This window comes from Brachyhypopomus gauderio, chromosome 12 (assembly GCF_052324685.1).
Source record: "Brachyhypopomus gauderio isolate BG-103 chromosome 12, BGAUD_0.2, whole genome shotgun sequence".
Lineage (NCBI taxonomy): Eukaryota > Metazoa > Chordata > Actinopteri > Gymnotiformes > Hypopomidae > Brachyhypopomus > Brachyhypopomus gauderio.
In genome coordinates, this window is record NC_135222.1 from 10,037,367 (window position 1) to 10,059,710 (window position 22,344).

Here is a 22,344-nt window from a genome sequence, read left to right on the forward strand (position 1 = left end):
GCTGAAGGATCTACCCTCAGCAGAAGCCAATCTAAATTCTAGAGTGGAAAGGAGACCAGCATCTGTATGCTGGTTGATTTCAAAGTCAAGGAGGTTACAGATGACCAGTAAACACAACCTCAGATTTCCCTTTCATTTCAGAAAATTCAAGACCATCAACTGTTTAAGATCTAGTATACAGGATAAGTGCAGGGAGGAGGCAAAACCGTGTGGCAATCCCTGCATGACAAGGAAAAAGGGAATAATAAAGGGAAATAAAGTGATATTCATTAGAAAGACCAGAAGTGAACCATGTGGGAACTGTGTTAGTAATCACAACAGCTATTACATAAACACTAATTATTGTTGTAGTAGCACAACAGATGTTAAGCACATCTTCAGCACATATAGGTGTTACACCAGACTGCTACAAAAGCACATGCCAACACACATAGGCCCTGTTGCTAATGAAAATGACAAATATTAAAAACACATATGCCAGTCATGAGATGAAATCTCATCCTAAGGTCTCCTCCCAGCTCCCAGTTGGTTGTGCCTGGAATTCCTCCTTCCAGATAGCCAAGCTCCACAGCGTTTCATGGTAAGTTAGGTAGGAAGCTCACATCAGCCACTTCCATCAGTGATCTCGTAATTTTGGTCATTCCCCAGATCTCATGACATAGATCGACAGGTAAATGGTCCCCTGGCAGAAGCTTTGTCCTCATCTAGGCTTTGCTATCTTGTCCATGAATATCATAAACAGAGTGTAGACAAAACACACTCTTGGCAGAACCCAACACCCAAGCTTATCTTAATATTAAGAATGTAGCCACAGTATAGAATGACCCACATTAGTGGCCCCAACACTCATTCTATATACCTCCTATAGAACATTTCGGGGCTTGCAGTCATATGCTTTTCAGATCCACTCATATATACTGGAGTGACAAACTGTCATGCCCTCTCATGAGAGAATAGAGAGCTGCTCCACTCTTCCACGGCCACTGCTGAATCTGCAATCTTCCTCCTGAATCTGACAATAGGACAAAGTTGCAGAGACTTTCTCGGATGAGAAGTGTGATTCCTCATATCCTGTGTTGCACATACGTTCCGGTGGGGACTGCAACCTCATTTTGCCAATCCAGAGGCAATATTCCCAAAATCTACTGGATATTGTATATTGTACAGGCATGTCAACTAAGACCATGTCAACCATGTCAACATCCAGAGCTTTAAACAATCCTGGGTAGATCCTCATCCATCCCTGGTGTCTTGCCAATGAAGGGCTTTCCAAAAATCTCAGTGATATTAGCCAGAAAGATGGAGAATGACTCCCCAGAAGCATTTGGACCTCCTAGACAGGAGGTATGTTTCTTGGATTAAGAAATTCCTCAATCCTGGATTTTGTTTCAGCAACTATCAAAGTTGCTATATTTTTTAGCTGAATCCAGAGTTTCCCGAACCAGCCAAACTCAGAAAGCCTAATTCTTCTGCTTGATTGCACGCACCACTGTGATCTTGTGTTGCCATCTTAACAGGCACAAACAAGCGTCTGGCAACCACTATGAGCAGCCACTTTCACAATGAAGGTCTTCAACAGGGCCCACTAAGAGTCCATGTACCTCACCTCAGGTCAGCATCTCAGGCAGTAAATGCGGACTTTAACAGCAAGAGGTTAAACATCTTGAACCCATAGGCTCGCATGTATGCTGTCATTTAGGTTGTCACCTCATATAGCTGAGGTTTTAGTTACAGATCACAATATTTTATAACTTAATATAATATATACAATATTTTATAACTTACCATAGTTTAGCTATTACCACCAGCTTGAACCAGACTAGAGCCCCAAACTGTAGTCCCTTAATGTACATGTCTCCTACTAATCTTATTCTGATTTGTATTATTATCATTGACCTGCCTCTATAGTTTTCCTACAGTTCTCATAATGAAGATTTATTTCAAAAGGTTTTGAATGTCTGTGTTTTCTAATGTGTTCTTTAAATAATAAAAAACGCTTATAGAAATATATAAATTTGCTTTCTTGGTCATTTTTTGACAATTGCACATACATACTCCCTAAAGTTGCCATGAATATGCAATGGACACTGGATTTATCACTTGAATCGCCCCTACTTATGAGACAGCTTGTGTTTGAACATGGTCTCCATTATGGACAAATCATGCCAAACACAAAAGTCTGATAACATCCAGTCATCAGGGTTCAGAAGGCTGTTCAAACAATTCACTCCCAATCACTCCTCTTGACATATTCACTGGAGGCTTGGATTTGGACATATTTAAAGCTGATTTGAGAGAATGGTTGGTATATATATATATATATATATATATATATATATATATATATATATATATATATATAATTATTATATCACTGTATGACTTTGACCTTCACTCGTACTCTCCAGGTTATCCAGTCACTGTTGACGTGAGCATTGAAGTCCCCCAACACAATGGAATCAGTGAGTGGAATTCTGTCCAGAATACCACTGTTTCTCCAAACATGCGATTCTTCAAACTGAGCACTGTCTTTTCTGATTTGCTTCATTCTGAATTGAAGGTTATTTGTTGATTCAGTGTGACTAAGGAGAAAGGCAGATCTGTGAAGGCCAGGGAGCTAGCTGTTCTCTAAGTCATTTAACCAACTAATTACACGGTGAGTTGAGCTTATAATGCCCTTCTACTTGAACAATTACTCAACTGCATTGCAATGATTGGCTGAGTAAGTAAACAAAACAAAATATCCAGCATAAAGGAAAAATTACCACGTTATATAAAACCAGATGTCTGAACTCTGGGGATTCTGACAGCAGGGCTTTATTGTGTAATGCAATGTCGAATGCATATATGCAAATGGGTAGGTATGCAGGATTAAATAATGCAAAGGTTAATGAGTGATATGTTCTACATGAGATGCATCAGAGAATGTGTGTGCACATGAGCAAATCACAGGAAGTGTCTGCTTGATTCTGCTTGGCTTGCACTAGATGAGACAGAGGAAGGGCAAGAGTTTGACTATCACACTATACATTGAACCTAGCGAAAAATGACCCCTCCCATATTAACACACTCCCCACACCTACAGACACACAAAATCTTTAGACACACACACCTCTTCAGACACACACATACTGTTGAACGATTATGTGTTTTCGGCAGGAGAGATGATTCTGAGATTATCAATATTACAATAAACTGTGTAATGACACTTATCTATGCAGATTGTTAGCAACTTCAGAACACTGACTAAAGGTATATTTCATTAAAAGAGGCAGCAGGCAGTCTAATAATAAATAACAGATAACAGATTACAGTTATCTGAGTTTTTGCTTTTTTAACATTTGACTGACTTATGTTGAACATACCTAAAATACAATGCTGCTTGAACATTTGTGAACACCTTCTCTTATTTTATCACCAGTTTTTATATATGAAATGCCAGCAGACTACATGAATCATGGAATCTGAACATATGCAAAAGTAAATGAACCACAGCTGCATGGGAAAGTCAATTAGGTAAAAGACTCAAAGATTTTGAGTGCTCAAGTAATCAGTGAAGCAGACCAATCAAATGAGACATCCTTGGGAGAAGATTTGAGCCACAATGATTGAAAGGGAGAGGAAACCAACCAAGCCACTGTTGTGCCAAGGCATAAAACAATGCAGAGAGGAAAGGAGACATTCGAGGACAAAGGTGAAAGAAGGTGGTGAAGCCCATCAGTCTGGGGAAAGATACAAGCTACAATCTCCAAAAGATTGCAGCTCCACCCATGCAAGAAAAATCATTTTGGAGGGTAGTCAACATCACCGCAGCTCTGCCCAAAAGAGGATGGCCATCAAAACTTGCACCAGAAAAATAGTTGTTCAGGTAAAGGCCAACCCACACACATCACAAGTTTGGAGAAAAGTCAACACTTCATATAAAGAGAAGAACCTCTTCACAACAGTGAAGCATGGAAGTGGATATGTGAAGATCTGGACTTGCTTTTCTGCCTCCTCATCTGTACAACTCCATATTATAAAGGGAACCATAAATAACCAGGTCTATCAACAAATTCCTGAACAGAATCTCTTGCCATCAGTCAGGGAATTGAAGCTGGGACAGAAATGGATGGTGCCATTTGAAAGACAGCAACCCAATGCATTGCAGTAAAACTACTAATGAATGGCTTAAGAGAAAGAATTGCACTCTGGATTTGCCCAGTCAAAGTTCAGACCTCAATCCCATAGAAATGTTGTAGCAAGATAAGATATTTTTCACCTTTTTTAGAAAATAATGACCATGTTTGGGTGGTTCACAAACTTTCAATCAGCACTCTATTAGGCTAATATTTACACCATTATTAGCCTAGTGTGTGTGGTGGTGGTGGGGGGGGGGGGGGGGGGGGGGGTAAGTGTGTGTGTATGTGGTAGTAGCACCAGAAGCAGATATTCAGATGTCCAATCTGTATATGTGTGACAGCCAGGAGCCAAGTGTAGTCAGCAGTCTTTCAAAAGCAAGAGACCATATTTCACTAATAAGCATTTTGTCTCTAACCAAGCCTCTCTGACCTCATCAGTCAATTACGGGGGATTGAGGTGATGAGTGTTGAGGTGAGAGGAGCAGAGGAGGAGAAGGATGAAGAGGAGGGGAAGAGAAGGAGAGGACTGGAGTGAGAGAAGAGAGGGATGATAGAGGAGGAGAAGAGAGGGATAAAAAAGGAGGAGAGGAGAGGGATAGGAGGATAGTGATGAGAGAAGAGAGGAGTAAGAAAGGAGGAGATAGGGAGGAGGAGAGGAGGAGATAAGGAGGAGATAGTGATGAGGGAGGAGGAGAGGAGGGGGTTGAGCAAGGAGGAGATGCTCTCTCCCTTCTCTCCACTGCTCACACTCACCGTCCATCAAATCCCTCCCCTGTAGAGTGAGGCCATCTTCCAATACACCTGCCATGAATGACTGTTCATTGTGTTAGCGGTGGTGGTGTGTGTAAACGTGTGTATGTGTATGTGTGTGCATGTGTGCACATTTCCTGGCTGCCTCCCGTCTGACAAGCGCAGGAGCAGCTGGAGACTGATGATGGAATTAGTCTGTTGCCATGGAGACCACAGCATCATCTAGAATTTCAAGGGCGAAGGACTGTCATGGTTGGAGACTGACAATCCCAAACACATCATACATATGACCTCACCCAAACACACCACATGTACATCCCCACTCATACACACCAACCATATGACCTCACCTACAACAGCTTTCTAAGGTCCATCACTAACACCTACTCCAGGGCATGAAAATTCACATGTGATGTAACTGTAATCCTGCCTAATTGAATAGAAGTATATGGTGAGTTTATTAACTTTGACCTTAATACATCATGGCAAAGAAACGGTGAAGGAATGAAGGAATGTTCTGCTGACTAAGATTACTCAGAATTTCATCCTAACCCTTTTGTCACTGAACACTGTTATTGAGTTCATGTATCTTATGCCAGATGGTCTGAATGATGTCTTTATGACTTCAGCCTTCCTCTTAAAGTCCTTGCCCTGACGCTAAGGGCAGTAAGACTTACACACAACGGGAAGACTCCAAAAGCAGGAATCATAACAACTGAACCGGTCACATTAAATGAACAGAGCAGGGAAACCACTGATGAAAGATACTATATCACTATATCTTCCCTGTGCTGCATAAGCCGAACTGTATGCTTACCTTGAAACGCAACATTCCCGTTTTTGCCCGTAAGATCGTATCACAAGCTAGGAATAATGATGACAGGTTTCCTTCTCGAAGCCATTACTTTGTTCTAAACGTTAAACGTTTCAGAAACTTGCGCAATGCAGACCGAAACCAACGTCCACGTTTGCACATATTGGCAAATCGTCTTAACCATGTACATGCACAAACACGAGCAATTTACTACGCAGCAGCATCACGACAACAAGGACAACACGTGTGTCTGCGCCGTGTGTAACTGTAATGTAATGAAATCACGTCCAAACTGACCTGAACCGTGCAGGTGTATTCCGTGTCATCCAGGAGCCGGACGGTGCAGTTGAATTCTCTGTCCAGACTCCGAACACTGCCGCTCATCAGTCGACTCAACATCATGGCCAGTCAGTGGCGGCCGGCGAACGCGTTAAGCTGGTCGCGACATACCAACGGTGAAATATTAGTCTTCTCTTCGGTCAACCACCTGCGCGAAAGAAAGCGTTTGGAGGAGTAATGTCCTATCATAGTTATCCTCCGGAATGGACATTACGTCCTCCGCTGCCAGTTGAGTTGACGCGAACGCTGAGGAACCCTGGGACACTCAGCAGAACAGCAGGCTTTTCATATTAATTCACTGCGTTTCTGGAGAGGGCTAGGGCGCATTTTATGCATTGGAAGTCCAAACCATTGTTGATATTCACGACTGGCCCATCTTCGACCATACGAATAACACATTTAGCGTAGTCTTATACACATGTTCGTTACGATTGGTCCTGAGAATCGAGTACTGTGTGAGAATGCAACACATAAATTCATGCGACTGATGAAAACACGTGTCCCACAGACATCGTCCCAGCTGTGTTCGGACCATTCTACCTAACAGTACCGTATGGATGTCATCCGCTCGCAAAATCACTGGCTTTCCCTGGGCTACACTAGATGGTGACTCATCAATACCCGCCTGCAGAAGATTAGGCACGTTTCTAAAAACGACATCTAGTAGTCGCTAGTGGCGCGTTATCTTTAAGATAACGAAGAATCAGGAGACAAACTGTAGATACCCGTGCTTCAGTGAACGTTTGTTGGTATATTTTACTATTTAAATATAACTCCATATGGCGGCAATATCCACTAATAAAGTGTCATAAGTATCATTATGAAAGTGAGATTTTTAAAAACGTATCACTAGGTATACAGAATTCAAATCAATGGATAATTGATTTTACGTACTGATATGTTTAGACGAATTTGCATTACACTTAGTTTAGGGTCATATAACGTGGGTAATGAAGCCAACACATACGTTAAGAACGGAAACAAATTTTTAAAGAACTGTACACAGTACTTCTCAAAAGCTTCACAAAACATGAGTGTAATTGCACTTGTCTAAACTCATACTCGATAACACAAGTTACAAAGAGTGTTAACAAAATAAAGTCAGAAAGAAATGACAAGTAATTCTGAAAACCACCACCAGTTTTCTTTGGTTTACAGTGCACAGGGTCCAACATTAAAACAATCTCTTCATAGCTCAGCAGTACACAAGGGATGTGGGGGGAGGAAATCAAATAACAAGACATGTATACAGCTCTAGTTGCTGACCAGCTGAAGCTGGGATTCAGCTGAAAAAACTAAACAAACAATATAAAACAAAAGGTTGGTATTACTGCAAAAGGTTGGTATTAACCTTAATTACTGTACTCAACGGATCTTAATTACTGTATCCAACAAATGTGGTAATCCAACAGATTAGTGCTTTGCAGATATGAAACATTGCAATGCCACGAGGTACAGGTATCTTGCTTCATGTAATTGACTACATCATCATTGGTATTATAGGTTTAAACTGAGGCAGCTTCCAGTAAAAACGGGGCAGACTTAGCCAAGTGATTGCAATCTACGTGATAGTGGAAAGTCTATGTGCTGGTGGACACATTGGTTTTCTTCTCACTGAAGAAACTCTTGAGCATGAGAACTTGGCCAATGCTGACCATAAAGAGAATGATTGTCTCTCCAACTGACCAGAAAGACACACGCTCATTTAGGTCTTCTGCCCTGAGTCGGTCCTGAGCCTCTCGAAGACGATACCATGTCTGAGAGTCAGCCACAACCTTCAGAATCTCATGGATGGATAAGCAAGCAGACTCCATCTGTGGAAGGGAAAATAGGCCTTAGAGAGACATTTCGTTATTTATTAGCAGAGGACAAAAATAAATCCTACATCTGACAAAGAAGAGATACCCATGGTAAAACATTTTCATACAAGTAGAAGTCATCTATTTAAATACGTGAGTTACAGGATAAAAGTGAACAAATATACTTCTGGATCAAAAGTAAAATCCTGCGAGTTACACTTTTTGCTTTTTCTTATTTAATAAAATGTTATGGTGGACTCTGAGTGAGGGCAAGTGTGTGTGGCTGCAGACAGACCTCCACAATGCACCACCCTCCGCAGGTCTGACATTATTCTGATTGTTGTTGCAGATTTAGCTCTTTAGCTTCTCTCTATCTTCTGTTTGTATCAGCTGAAACAAAATCAGTTGGTTCTGTGGTGTGCTGTGGTGTGACTGCTCTAATCTGAAAGTGGATCATATTCTTTCAGATATTTTACAGAGACCAGATTAGTCCAACTGAGAGTAACGGGTGCTGATGTATTCTACAGAAAGCACTTGAGAGGGAAATAAGTTATTTTACTTTGAAAAGTAGCTGGGTAAAAGTCTTTAAAACTTTATTAAAGTTCAGATATTTGAAGTGAGCTCTTAAGTACACTTACTTAATTTCTCTCCACTACTGTGATTTACAAATTCATTTAATAGTTTACCTTCTCTTCAACAATTACAATAACTTCTTACTTTTCTTTGACTAACACAAGTTAACTAAATAAATCAATATGTGTTTGCAAGTGGTGTATGTTTTACCTGGGTGAGCGCTGTTGCCTTGTTCATGTCTGGCAGTAACGAATTGTCTTCTCCAGCTCTGAAGTCTAAATACACAGTTTTATGAGAAAAAGTGGAGAATTCATTGCTGAAGCAGACTTTGTAAACACCCTTCAGAGCAGTTGTATGACTGAAGCTGTCATACTGCTTCCTCCGTTCTTCATAAAGGACATTATTCATTGGGTCCGTCACAAAGCAGTCAACATCATAGTTGCCTCCAGCAATAACCTGCAATCCAACACAGATTTAAACCCAGTCACAAACATTGTTTTTACAAGGCTCAAAGAAAAGTCCAAGTCTTTCAAGGTTGCACATGTGACACCATCAACTGCACTCATTCTACATGCATAACTTGCATTTGTAGTGTTGCATTGCTGCTCTGCTTGGTTCTTCATATCCAGGATCTGCAATTCTGTCAATGTGAATTCATACATAAAAAACCTTGCCGTTCCCAGCCATAAAATCTGAACACTCTGAAAACATTATCCAGGGGCAGTGTAGATTATATGCTGTGTCCCCTGATATCACTTAAGGTAATGAGAAGAGCCCATGTACATAATTCATGGAAGGGAAAACGTATCCTTTGAGATAGTGTAAATGCCTATAGACAAGGAAGGTTGTTTAACTATATTAAGTTAATATAACCAAGTTATTATGAGGTTGGTTTGAGGGAAAACTATTACACAGTCTGCACAGTATTACTTGGTTAAAATTGCAAGTTTATGACAGCTGCAAAGTGACGAAGAATGCACATATCATTTCTGGTCTTGGGTTTAAAAAAATAATTCTCACATTTTGGTTCAAAATTAAATAAATAAAAATTAACGTTGTTACTGCATATTAAAGCTTTAACCCACTGTTAACCTTACTTGAAAGTCGATATCAAACTTGATTCCCTCTTCCAAGTCCTCGTAGAAACATTGTTTCTCGTTATCCGGTAATTCAAACGTTAGTTCAGTGGCACCGATCAAAGCTGTGTACAGTGTCACAATTAACAGTCCCGCGCGCCGCATGTTGCTTCAGGTGAGCAAAGACCAGTACCGGATTTTAAATCAAATATGAGGTAGCTTAATTAACTCTGACAGTTCCAAAGAATATATAAATCTGTCAACCTTTACGTACACGAGAATAAAACACTGACGTGGCATGAGGACGAGGATATTTCCGGGTTATTTCACGTTAGAAGTTCAAATTAAAACTAAATTAGTGACTCACAATCAGCACGCTGGGGAGATGTTGATGGTGGTATATGCCCGTGGTATTATATAAATATATAATAATTATAAAATATATAAATATATAATAATTATAATCCCCCCCCCCCCCAAAGTCATAATATCCTGTTTGTATATAGGAACAATAACAAAAACTGTTGGTTGCGGAATAAAGCTGGATATAGTTTTGGCAACTGCCGCTCCAGAGAAACTTTTAATCGTCGGTAATTGCCTGCTTTTTATGATTACAACATATATCTTCATAATTATGCTATTTTGTCTCGGATGTTAAGCTTTTATTTTGGCGTATTTTACCAGTGAGGGGACGAACCCGGAAAATGCTTCATTCTTTATATTTTATCCCTGTCACGTATTTCCAACTTTCGGTTATTATTAACGTGTTGCTGTAACGCAAGGATCAACATTATATGGGCTTAAAGTGTGTTTGCTAGTTTCATTCACACAATTTAACGGGAGAACATATGCTTCCTCCATAGGAATATATTGGTCATACTCGTTAGCTATCTAAAGGTAATACCTGGATTACAATGTTGCAGGACTACGTGAAGACAGTGCAACAGTTCGTGGAAGAACATCACTTTGGGATCTCGTTTGCCCTTGTTGCAGGTAGCTTTTATTACAGTAACCAATTATTACATTCCATCAGTTATCTTAAAATATTGTACCAATAATATTTCTTTTATAGTGCTACTTAACTTTTATAATGTCTGAAAAAGATAAGATATAATTTACTTGCTAGTTTATGTGTATCTGAAGATTTTGGAGGAGTGACGAACTATTCCAGTCCCTGAATTCAGTTACAGGACACTAGTTGATGTGGTTAGTCTTCCATGTTATATGTAATAAACATATAACATTGCTGATTTTTAGGCATCACATTATGCACCGATGCTGTTTGCGTTAAACAGATCTCATCTAGGGTGACCCAATTCACCAAACGTGGAGCAAAGGCTGTTCGTGTGGGACAATGTGGGAAACCTGCAAATAACAACTTATTTTAAATGTGCGTTTAAAATAGTTTGGTTCCCCAAAGGGTCGTGCTTTCCTCCATATCTCGTGCCGGTGACCTCATTTGTATTGTTTGTGTTGGTGGGCGCGCTCTTTACCTGTGTCTGCGTTCCCATTTGATTGACATGATCAAACAACCCGCCCTGGCCCTGATGACAGCTCTCACTTCACTGCTTCCCCCAACACAGCTAATTCATAAATGCCAGATTATAAAACACATTTCAAATGTGGAGTCTGACTGTCAATAACAAAGTGGGACAGCGTCTCAATTTGCGGGACATGTGAAAAGTAATGAAAATGCTTGACACCTGGTCACCCTAATCTCATCTGACAAATACTTGGAAAAAAGCAGCCCCTTCAAGAATTTAAGGGTTATAAATTAAATTGACACACACCGTATTACTAAAAATTGTGTAATAAACCACAAATTCACTAGATAATGTAATACTGCAATCACCTTTGTAACCTGGTAAGGTCCGGATCAGAAGCTTTGCATAACGTCTCACACAAACACTGGGTAAGTTAACAAAGATAGCTTTATTTGATGTTGCAAATAAAGAGGGAGTCAGGCAACTGCGACAATCATTGGCCCGGAGCTGATTTTAAAAGACCTACACAATAAATTATGCACCCCAAAATACCCAACACACACTTTCACGTTTTAAATCACCACTTGAGGGAAATGCAACTACAAATAATTTATACCATTGCACTCTCTAAAAGGAACACCACACCACCTTAAACAAGGGGGCCACCCAAACAACTCAACCAGCCTACCAGCTAATTGCCATACCCCTATATTTCTAGCCACAAATAAAACACATTAATTAAATTAAAACACACTAATTAAAAGACCCCCCTCTTCCCCCTCTAACCATACAGTCCCCATCTAAACTATTTGATATCTCCTCTACAAATTCAGCCCCCCTCACTACATCAACCCCTCCTGGAAGCTGGCTTCCCTGGGAGCCTTGGTGTCTTTCCTCTCCGAGACCTCCAATTCCAACTCCTGCAGAGACTCCACTCCAACAGGTCCAGGACTGTCCCCCATAGACTCTCGCACAGGCTCCCCTATCACTTCACTGCATATATCAGACCTAACAGGGACCCCAGCCTGGTGGCTAGAGCACCTTTGCCTAGGAGGTAGCAACGATGATCCTGGATGTTCCTCTCTGGTTCTTAAAGGTTCTGGGAGAGGAGACAGATATGGCTAAAGGAGATTAAAGCGCAACACCTGTTCAGGTCCACCCTGCACTAGGGACCATTTATATAACACATCAGTGAGCCTCTCCAATACTCTATAGGGGCCATTAAAGCTCCTCTGCAGTGTAGCTTTATTCCCAAACCACACCAACTCGCCTTTAGGAAAATACTTTAAGGCTATATGCCTTAAACTCAAACGTCAGCTTCTGCCGGCTTGAAGTCCTGTGTCATCTCAAAGCGGAAACTACAGTAAAAAAATCTGCCAATTTGGAAACATATTTGTTAACAGAAGAATAACATATTTGTTAACCTTCTCCTCCTTCCAAATTAAGCATAATGTCAACAGCTACAACATTTCCCTTCCAAACAACACTTTATATGGAGCAAACACAGTACTTGCATGCACACTACTTCGGTATGCCATCATGACATGGCAACAGTGAATGCCAATTTGCCTGGTTAACTTCCACAAACAGAGACGACATTGCAAGTAGTGTGCAGTTAAAATGTTCCACCAAGCCATCTGACTGTGGATGGTATGGGGAAGTAAGCATTTTATGAATATCTGACACACCTCCTTGAACAACTGAGACTCAAAATGTCTACCTTGTTCTGTTCAAAAAGCCTATAATAAGAAGCCAACCCCACAATACTCCTGGCTTCAGTCTGATTCTTGGGCACAGGGCACTCACGTGTAGCTTCTACTTTAGCCGGATGTGGCTCAACTCCCTTTCCAGAAATCACATGGCCCAGGTAATGTACTAGGAAGGCAAACAGGGTTTGCCAACACTTGCAACGTTTCATATTTAAGTTGGCCTGACACAATTTACATAAAACTTCAACTAAATGGGATAAATGCTCCACAAACAATAATATTCATAAGGCACGTATTCCACTATAACTCAGCTAGTACTACATTCATATGTCTCTAAAATGTACTTGTACTATTACAAAGCACAAAACTCAAAACATTAAACTCAAATGCCCCATATTGTGTAGTAAATGCAGCTTCATGTCTATCCTTTTGGGTCTATGTCTACTTGAAGTCCAATGTGGAAAACCAACAAGCCAAATGTGTCCAAATTCATTTTTATTAACTCCCAGTTGTTCTACCAAGGAATCAAAAGATCAACTGTTTTGCTTCCCACCAGCCTCATTGTTCAACTTTTCACCCCAGTATCTTCATTTATACCCCCCCCCCCCCAAACAACAGTTCAGCATCAGTGATATTAATACAAACTAGAATGGCACCTCTTCTCACTTTACTTATAACCCAGGCCACCAAAACATCACAACGATTCATGAAGGAGGCAGATGGCTCCAACATATCTTCTAACCCATTTCCTACTCCATTAACAGCCCCAGAAACAATATCCTCACTACGAGGAAGAACTGTTTTATATGACTGAACCCCAACAACAGGTGGGGGTTCCACATCTGTGCAACTTAAAAAGGGCAAATTCGTTTCCCATAATGCAACATTGCTTCTCTGCAAAATCCAATACAACTCCATATTTTGCGAGAAAATCAAACCCCAGGAGAATATCTTGAGAAGGGATATCAGCCACCAACAACTCTATCACTACAGCTAAGGTATTAAATTGGGAGACTGTCTGCTATTGTCCCACAATTCCAATATTCCCTTCATTAGCAGCAGCATGCCAGATCCTACGTTTCAGAATGATTAGAGATGGGAAACACCACTTGAGGCTTACTGTGACAAATCTCTAAACATGGAAACATGGACATGGGCTACTTTTCAGGTGTAATTACTCTTAGCTTCACCTGGAAGACCACAATAGATCTCATGTGCATGGCACAACTACAGTAGGGACATAAACATAAGTTTAAGGGACTCATCCCAATTATTCACATTTACGGCTAACTCAAATTGTTTAGCCCAATCTGACCACTGAAAATTTCTCCTGGAAAAAAAAACAGGCCGAGCAACTTACAACAAACTTGAAACCCCATGTACCTGACCTACCTCTTCCTGTCTAACCCCTTCCCCTTGTTGCAGGTTGTTACCCTCAGCCACAGACATCATAATAATTTTTATGAATTAAATGGAAGATCCCACTGCCCACAGTGTAATAAACCACAAGATAACATAATTCTCCGACCACCTTTTTAACCTGGTACGGTCCAGATCAGGGGCTTTGTGCAACCACTCGCACAAACACTGGGTAAGTTAACCAAGGTAGCTTTATTTAATGATACAAATACCATATTTTCTGGACTATAGAGCTAGGGCTGGGTATTGATTCAAATTCCAAGAATCGATCCAATTCCGGAGATTAAGAATCGATTTATTTCGATTTAATCCGATTTAATCCGATTTAATCGATTCGATCCGATTCGATCCAATCCGGGGTTTAGTGTTATTAAAAATGTATTTGAGCTGTTTCCTGACTGTGTACAGAAGCAACATGTTAAAACTAGTATTATATCGATATTAATCAGCAAATAGTTACTGGTAGTTGGTAGTTACTGATGGCTCGAAGACTGGTGAAAAGGGTAATCATAAATCTACCTTCAAGAAAGGTAATCCAGGACACCTTGAATTAAATTTAATGTGCATTCGCGCAGCGTCCTGTGCTCATCGTTGTTTGAGTCACACATGTTCTATGTAAAAGTTTTTTATGTGCGCTGTCTGCGCTTCGGTAAATGTAATAAACATAACGATTTGGAAAGTGCAAAGGATTCTGTCTTGTCTATAGAGATGGGCATGTTGACGGCAAATAGACTGAGATACGTTATTGTTTGTTTGGTTGGTGTTTGTATGCGATGTTTTTGTTTTGTATTTTCTTATAAGTGGACAGTTTAGTTGGGCCCTTACATTACATTCACGTAGGGGAACCCTTTGTTAAAACACTAGTTTGGGGGCACGTGCCGTGTATGTATGTTATTGAGGTTAGGTTTGGTCAGGTAGGTTAGTGGTCTTATTTTTGTTTCTTTCCTTTGGCACGGTCCTCAGTCCACTTATAAGAAGTTTATTTGTTTGTCTGTTGTTCAACACAAAGTAAAACGTGGCAATTGAAACCTTTGTGTCTGTGTCCTAGCTCTCGCAATTCACCTCCACCCCTCCGTGTCTTTCTTTGTTCTACCTACCTAGACAGGGGCGGGTCGTAACAATGTTTCTATGCATAAATAATATCACCTGTAGCGTCATTATGCATATGCAAACGAGGGGAGTCGGAATTTGGCACAACACGTTGGTTTGAAAAAATTTCTCCATCGTGCCTGCTGCTTGCATGTGCTAAATGAAATTGAGCACTTTCTTCTTTGATTTACAACTTTGACCTACCACCTGATTAACTTTCTGCTCCGCCCCTTGACGAGTGAAGAAAAATCTACAGAAAAGCCGCACCTTTGTATAAGCCGCATGGTTCAAATCACGGGGAAAAAAGTAGCGGCTTATAGTCCGGAAAATACGGTATAAAGAGGGAGTCAGACGATTGCCACAAGCATGATTTAAATGGACCCACCCAATAAATTACTATGCACCCCCCAAAAAATACCCAACACACAATCACATGTTGAGGGAACTGCAACTATCGCACTATATTACAACTGCACTCTAAAAGAGGCAAGGGGGCCACCCAAACCACTCAGACAGCCAGCTAATTGACCTACCCCTAAATTCCTGGCCACCAATTAAAACACATAAAGCCATCACAAGACACTGTAAAATCTGCTTAGCTCGATTGCTGGCAAGACACTCCCCTGGGGTCTGAGCTTATGGTGTCATCCGACTCCTCTTGGAAATTGTTTTAGTTGAGACGGCGCTAAACAGCTTCCCTGTTGCAGTTTGGCAGTCCACTCAGAGACCCATCTAAACATAAAGCTGCACCATCCCGTCTAACTTTCTAAAGGAGGCAGTCGTTACTCCTCTCCTGGCACAGGACCAATTAAACCCCTTACTATCTGTCTTCGTCGCCGGCTACTCTATTCACAGCAAACAACACCCTTCCTCACCCTTTACACACCGCTCAGACTCTTACTCAGTTCCAAACGAGCGGTCCCCTCACTCTCTTTTATCAGGTTTGCACTCCTACCCTAATTCCCCACGGGTGTAGTCCCACACCGTCAAATAGAGGCCCCACCTCCACAATTCACAATAGTTTAAAGCATACTGAGTCTGACTTACATTTTTTAGATGCTGAAAGATGCATCCAATCATCCTGAAAATAACAGAAATTGACTTGTTTTAACCACCTGTTTTACCTGCATATCAGAAGCTGGGTGAAAATTTTGAAATAGCTGTTACCAGCATACCGTACTTGTTAGGTTGAGTGTTGTGAAACTCTTACAGGAGTGCTTGGTCATGTGATTTACTTAATTCATTGAATTAATGTATTTTGAGGTACATATTTCATGATTTTCTCACTGAAATTTGTTGTATATACTCTTCACTTGAGTAAATCTTGAATGATAATAAATTTAATTGTACTCCAAACTAGGTGTTGGGATCTTGGCACTGCAGAGATGGAAGGCAGGTGGAGTTTGTCGAAGCAAAGCTTGCTTGGATGGCAAAACAGTCTTGATCACAGGAGCCAACACAGGGATTGGAAAAGAGACAGCAGTGGACATAGCCAAAAGAGGTGAGCTTGTAATAGTAAAGATAGTACCATATGAATTGAGATCCAGTAACATTGCTACTGAGAAAGACACCCAAAATATCATCACTACTGAAGCAGATTCCCAAAACATCACTACTGAGGCAGATTCCTGAACCTTTTTCAAATACACATAATGAGAAATGCAAATCAGAGGTCATAAGAATTTTTATGTTTTTACTGGGAGAGTCAATGCCACACACTATCAGTATTAGAGTGGACATTTTAATCTAACATCTATGGTATTTTAAGTTATAAAGTCCATAGTTGAGACTGCATGAACATCATCAGTGTATCTTAAATTCTATCTTTAAGGTACACATCAATGCTTTTTGTGTTTTATACCTGCAAAACGCAAAATCACTATTCAGTAGTGATGTAACAATAAGTGATAGTGATGTTACTACTTACTAAACCCACTACTACAACTTACCCTAACCTCAAATTCCTTTTCTGTTTGATGCATTGGAAGTCAAAATATTATGAAACATAATCACGTTCAGAGAAAATCGTCATGGACAGCTTAAATGTGTATAATTGTGTGATTGTGTAACTAATGTTTTCTGTCTCTCAGGCGCACGAGTGATCTTGGCCTGCCGAGACTTGGACAGAGCACGCACTGCAGCAGAAGAGATCAGGAAGAGGAGCAGAAATGGTAATGTGGTGGTGAAGAAGCTGGACCTGGCCTCCCTGCAGAGTGTCAGAGCTCTGGCCAAAGACGTCCAGGAGCATGAGGACAGACTTGACATCCTCATCAATAATGCAGGTGATCGTTACTAGAAGCTAAGCTTCTATTACAAACATTGTGCTTTTCTAAATTTCTGAAATGCACCATATAGAGGGTGTTGATGCCTACCAGGTACTGATGATTTGATACAGCATGCAGCCCAGGCGTCTCTGATGTTGATCTCTGTTTCACAGTGGAGTGATTCAAGACAAATCTTAGTTAGGCTTGTTTTGTAGGGATAATGATGTGCCCAAAATGGAAGACGGAAGATGGCTTTGAGATGCAGTTTGGGGTGAATCACCTTGGTCATTTTCTACTGACCAACCTCCTGTTGGACAAGCTGAAAAAATCAACCCCTAGCCGAATTGTCAATGTGTCCAGTCTGGCCCATGAGAAAGGTGGGAGTTGTACTTTGTCCAGGAACTGGATGTTTTTAACACAACCTTCTACTTTGGCTTGATACTATTGCTTTCTGTTTGCTGAAGTGTTTGATGCTTATTAGGTTTGTTTATGTCTTAGGCCAGATACATTTTGATGACATAAATCTGGACAAAGACTATGATCCAGCAAAGAGCTATCAGCAGAGCAAGCTGGCTAATGTTCTGTTCAGCCGTGAGCTTGCAGCCAGACTGAAGGGTCAGCTTCCTTTCTACATACACATGCTAATATGCTTCCAGTCACTATGGCCGCTATGTGTAAGCTTTGGTGTCACCCACAGGTACAGGTGTAAGTGTGTATTCTTTACATCCTGGGGTCGTTTACACTGAGCTGGGCCGGCATTTTTTCCCAACCATGGCTCTGTGGATGAAAATCTTGCTCAGGTGTTTACGCATTTTTTTCAAAACTCCTTGGGAGGGTGCTCAGACCACCATCTACTGTGCAGTGGATGAGAACATCCAGGACAGCACGGGCCTCTACTACAGGTTAGTGGATATATGGGCTATCTCCTGATGAACATCTCTATCTCCTGATGAACATCTCTATCTCCTGATGAACATCTCTATCCCTTGATGAATATCTATTTAGACTGCCAACATTATAAATACTGGGAATGAATAAAAAATGTACTACAGTCTTTATGCATATTTTTTACACAGAGAAACATTATTCATATTTCTAAATGTAGTTTAATTTTCCATCCTGAAGGATGATGAATTCATAACCACCATTTAGGCCACCTGACCCTGGGAATGTAACATCACTAATTAAAATATATATTTTTTCTACCTATAGATTTAGCATTCATGTATACATTATGTATTTATTTAGTTTTTGTTACAATATTACATTTTAATATAATTTAAGAGAAATATGACATTTCTAGTGTATGCGTCTATTTGAATATGTAAAATGTAATGTGCATATTGTAATGATGCAAGTGTGAGGCAGGACACCAAGGGGAGAGCAGTGTAAACAGCTTAGTTTATTATAGTTAACACTAACACTCCAGCACGGAGGAACTCAAAGACAAGCAATGAACACAACATTAGCAGACACTAAATATACAGACAACAAGACACAAGTGCAACGCATAATGCAAACGAGACAAAAGACAGGTGAGACGAATGACAGATGAACACACACCCTCAGAACCACACCCACGAAGACACAGACACAAACAGACACAGATGAATCCGAGAGAGGAGTCAGTGGTGCACCGTCACACATATATAAAGAAGTTCTTTTTATATACATGGCTTGGCCTGGAGTAGTGATGGACATTTCCTATTAAATGTAGTGACCTGCTACATTTTTTTTAAACAAAAATACTAAACAAAAGTGCACTCATGCAGAATTCTAATAATATTACTAATGTATGTGAATTATAGTCTTACAACTAACCTAAATCAAAAATGCAGTTATGTGTCCTCCGAAGTTATTGACATCATGTAAAAGGATGCATACGTGACTTGTCATTGTTTTGCCAGGAAACTGAGAAAGGTAAAATGTTCATCATAGTGAGGTATTTCCTTTTGAATGGCAATAATGATTCTATGAACTGCTTTGTTGCACTGCTTCCTGTAACATCACACACCGTTGAACTCGAATAAACACTGTCCCTCTACCATCAGTTCTGTTCCCAATTGAACAATTTTAAAGTAAAAAAAAAATTATTACATACAAACAAAAATTTTTATACAAACAAAAATTTGTATGCAAAATACTTGCTATTCACCACCTTGATCTTACGTTAGTTTTGATCTTGTGAAAGACGTAACTTGTTACACAAGAGGCAAAAAGAATTGAGATAGAACATTATTAATCTTCATTATTCAAGCAATGGTGGTATGATAAGGCTTTCATTGTTATCAAAGCACAGACAGTGATTTGAATCAGGTTCTGGAAGGAATGAAAAATGAGATTGTCTTAAAAGCAATGTACTTCAGAAAACAACATAAACCCTACTTGTGAGATATAGTGGTAGATCTGGAACAAAGTCCTGTTCAAAGTCCTTTAAAAATATTATTATAATTATATATAAATAAATAAAAAATATAAATGTGTGTGTGTGTGTGTGTGTGTGTGTGTGTGTGTGTGTGTGTGTGTGTGTGTGTGTGTGTGTGTGTGTATGTATGTATAGAGCGTGCCTGGGGGCCAGTTATTGTTTATAATTTAGTTTGTTTACATTTTGTGAATAATTTTGCACCACAAAGTTTTTGTATGTTTATGATAGGCTGCTGGAAAATCCTGATTTGGTAAATGATCACACACACACAAACAAATCTGCATTACTTCAGAAATATTGTTTTAAGGGTCCTGCTACAAGTGAAGTCGCCTGTAAAGGATCTTTATGAAGGTTTGGTAAAGGTTCTGTTGCGTTATTATGTTTCTGACACTGAATGTGTGCTGCATTCTTTATTTGTTTAATAGTGACTGTGCTCCTAAAGAAGAAGCTCCTGCAGCGAAGAGTGACAGCGCCGCCTGCAGGCTGTGGGACCTCAGCGCATCCATGGTAGGCCTGCCATGAAGACCCAGTACACTGAACTCTCACAGACCTTTACATTCCTTTACAAAAATGTAAATTGATGTCTTATGGATTATGTGTTATGGGAAAAAATATGTACAATTGATTCCGTTTGAATCTCCAGTAGAGCTTGTGTTAATGCATACACAAAATCAGAAACACTAGCTAGAACTGTTTGTTCTGTAATGTTGCCCTATGCCTTAAGATTTATCCCTGCCTTCTTATGAAGGATTTACTCATCTCTCATCTCACCTTTTTCCTTTTTTTATGCTTTGGAATTTGATCTTTAGACTTTTTTTGGCATCCTTAGGGATTTTGCTCATTGGTGCAGCTGCTAATGCTTGTCCTGTTGTTAATTTTACCATATTAATAAAAAACATTATATTGTCAGTTATGATTTCAGTGGTCAAGGTTAATGAGAGTACACTAAAGTGAGAGTACATTAAATTATCTAAGTTTTAATGTTCTAATACAAGTTCTAAATATATATTTTCAAAAGCGCTGTGCGATGCATAAAGCTATTACACCTGCATACACCCCCTTTGCATATGTAGTCTGATTTTCTAATATACTAATATTAGGAAACCACTGAAAAACTCAAGAGTAGGGAAACAAAGGCACATACACAACAGCAAGTCCATGCAGCCGTACCAATGAGTAGTTTTGTTTAGTACCATTCTCAGATAGAAATGCTTGCAGTAGTACCCAAAAAATTGTTTGTCAATAGGTTATTACTTCATTTATGAAACATGCATATTCTTTTTCCATCCACTTTTTGTTAACCCTCAAGGGTTAGAAGTAATATTTCAAATGATTTCTACATCGGTATGTTTTGACTAGTGTTTGTCTTATCATAGTGCTTTTATGAAGCTGCTCTAGTGTAAAAATATAACATTTAAATTTGGTGTATACAGCAATATATATTGTCAAGTAAAAATCATATAGAATGGGTAAATCCAACGAGTAAGACTCACTCATTTTCTGTCATGTATTGCTTGCATCCTTTGATCTGGCCTAAATGGTTGTGGTTGTGAGTGTCAAGCACATGCCCTTATCAGTTCTCCGTCCAACGTATTCACCATCGTTAGCTGGGCTGGAGAAGTGATAAGGAGATGTGAACGACCAGGTGTCTCCAAAATCCCATTCAGAAATCAAGTGCTCTTTCCAGATTCCTGCAAGCACAAAATTCAAACCTCTGAGCAAAACTGAGTTATCTTCCAGCCTTCCCAGCAGTGGCTTCTAAAGGGAACAGCAGAGAGGAGAAGGACCTCTGTATCTTTGGATGGCTTCCACCTCTGACACGATGCAAAAAGTTTGAGTGTCTTGCAGAATCAGTCTAATTTCACCAGCCAGTTATATTTCACCAGAGTTCTTTTTACCCAAATGTACTCACAGTTCTCAGTCTAAAGGCCTTCTTGAAGATCCACTCCATAAAGAGAACACTGGCGATCTTCCTGCAGATCCACTACTACTGGGCAGTTTTATTACCCCTTTACCCCACCTACCCACATTTCATCTCCTAGACAATTTGGAAAAGCACTATTGGGGTCCCCTGAGGGCCACTGGCGGAAGCCTATTTGCTGTCTGTCCTGACTGTCATAATAAAATTGGCCAGTGAGAGGAAGAGAGGTAGTACGTGTGGGCTTGTACAGCTCAGGTATAACTGAAGTCAACATTCCGATCTCCACATACCTGTCAGCTCCACATACCTGTCAGCTCCACTCTGTTTCTGCTCCTGTGGAGACAGAAAGAGGCAGTGGCAGCTTTTCCTATACCTGGAAGGTGCAGGAGAAATGGCTTCCTACTGCATTTTTGTCCAGTGAATTGTCTTTCACCTGTCAAGATAGTTAACTATCACTTGGAAACAGCATGTGGTGTGGGGTGAAAATCTTTTTCAGTTGAAAAGCCTTTAGAATTAGTCTCTAAAGCCTGCAGATCATTTGTATAGTTTTTATAAAGTTTC

General features: G+C 40.1%; 3 protein-coding genes across 5 annotated transcripts in view; 1 reads left to right on the top strand and 2 right to left on the bottom strand.

Moving 5' to 3' along the window:
• The window catches only part of frmd5b (FERM domain containing 5b), a 28,951-nt gene extending 22,431 nt beyond the window's left edge, over positions 1 to 6,520 (bottom strand). Inside the window, exon 1 of one of the 2 annotated variants that reach the window (XM_077023058.1) lies at positions 5,983 to 6,520. In XM_077023058.1, coding sequence (XP_076879173.1) covers positions 5,983 to 6,087 — 105 coding nt within the window. In that variant the 5' untranslated portion in view covers positions 6,088 to 6,520. Of the gene's footprint in view, positions 1 to 5,688; positions 5,873 to 5,982 lie in introns of those variants that run through there. The other variant, XM_077023059.1, reaches the window with a different exon arrangement.
• A 524-nt stretch (positions 6,521 to 7,044) lies between these two features.
• On the bottom strand, positions 7,045 to 9,775 carry tmed3 (transmembrane p24 trafficking protein 3). 2 transcript variants are annotated; one of them, XM_077023064.1, is made up of 4 exons: positions 9,494 to 9,634; positions 8,981 to 9,036; positions 8,607 to 8,852; positions 7,045 to 7,838 (listed from the first exon to the last, which is right to left on the bottom strand). In XM_077023064.1, the coding sequence occupies exons 2-4, from the start codon at positions 9,017 to 9,019 to the stop codon at positions 7,605 to 7,607; spliced, it is 519 nt and encodes a 172-aa protein (XP_076879179.1). In that variant the 5' UTR covers positions 9,020 to 9,036; positions 9,494 to 9,634; the 3' UTR covers positions 7,045 to 7,604. The 2 variants fall into 2 exon arrangements, with proteins under 2 accessions (XP_076879179.1, XP_076879178.1); XM_077023063.1 differs by lacking the exon at positions 8,981 to 9,036 and having other exon boundaries at positions 9,494 to 9,775.
• Positions 9,776 to 10,167: 392 nt separating this feature from the next.
• On the top strand, positions 10,168 to 21,336 carry LOC143527771 (retinol dehydrogenase 11). Its single transcript, XM_077023062.1, has 7 exons — positions 10,168 to 10,465; positions 16,534 to 16,674; positions 17,264 to 17,455; positions 17,653 to 17,814; positions 17,936 to 18,052; positions 18,135 to 18,339; positions 20,288 to 21,336. Exons 1-7 carry the CDS (start codon positions 10,387 to 10,389, stop codon positions 20,382 to 20,384), a joined length of 993 nt encoding a protein of 330 aa, XP_076879177.1. The 5' UTR covers positions 10,168 to 10,386; the 3' UTR covers positions 20,385 to 21,336.
• The last annotated feature ends 1,008 nt before the right edge of the window (positions 21,337 to 22,344 follow it).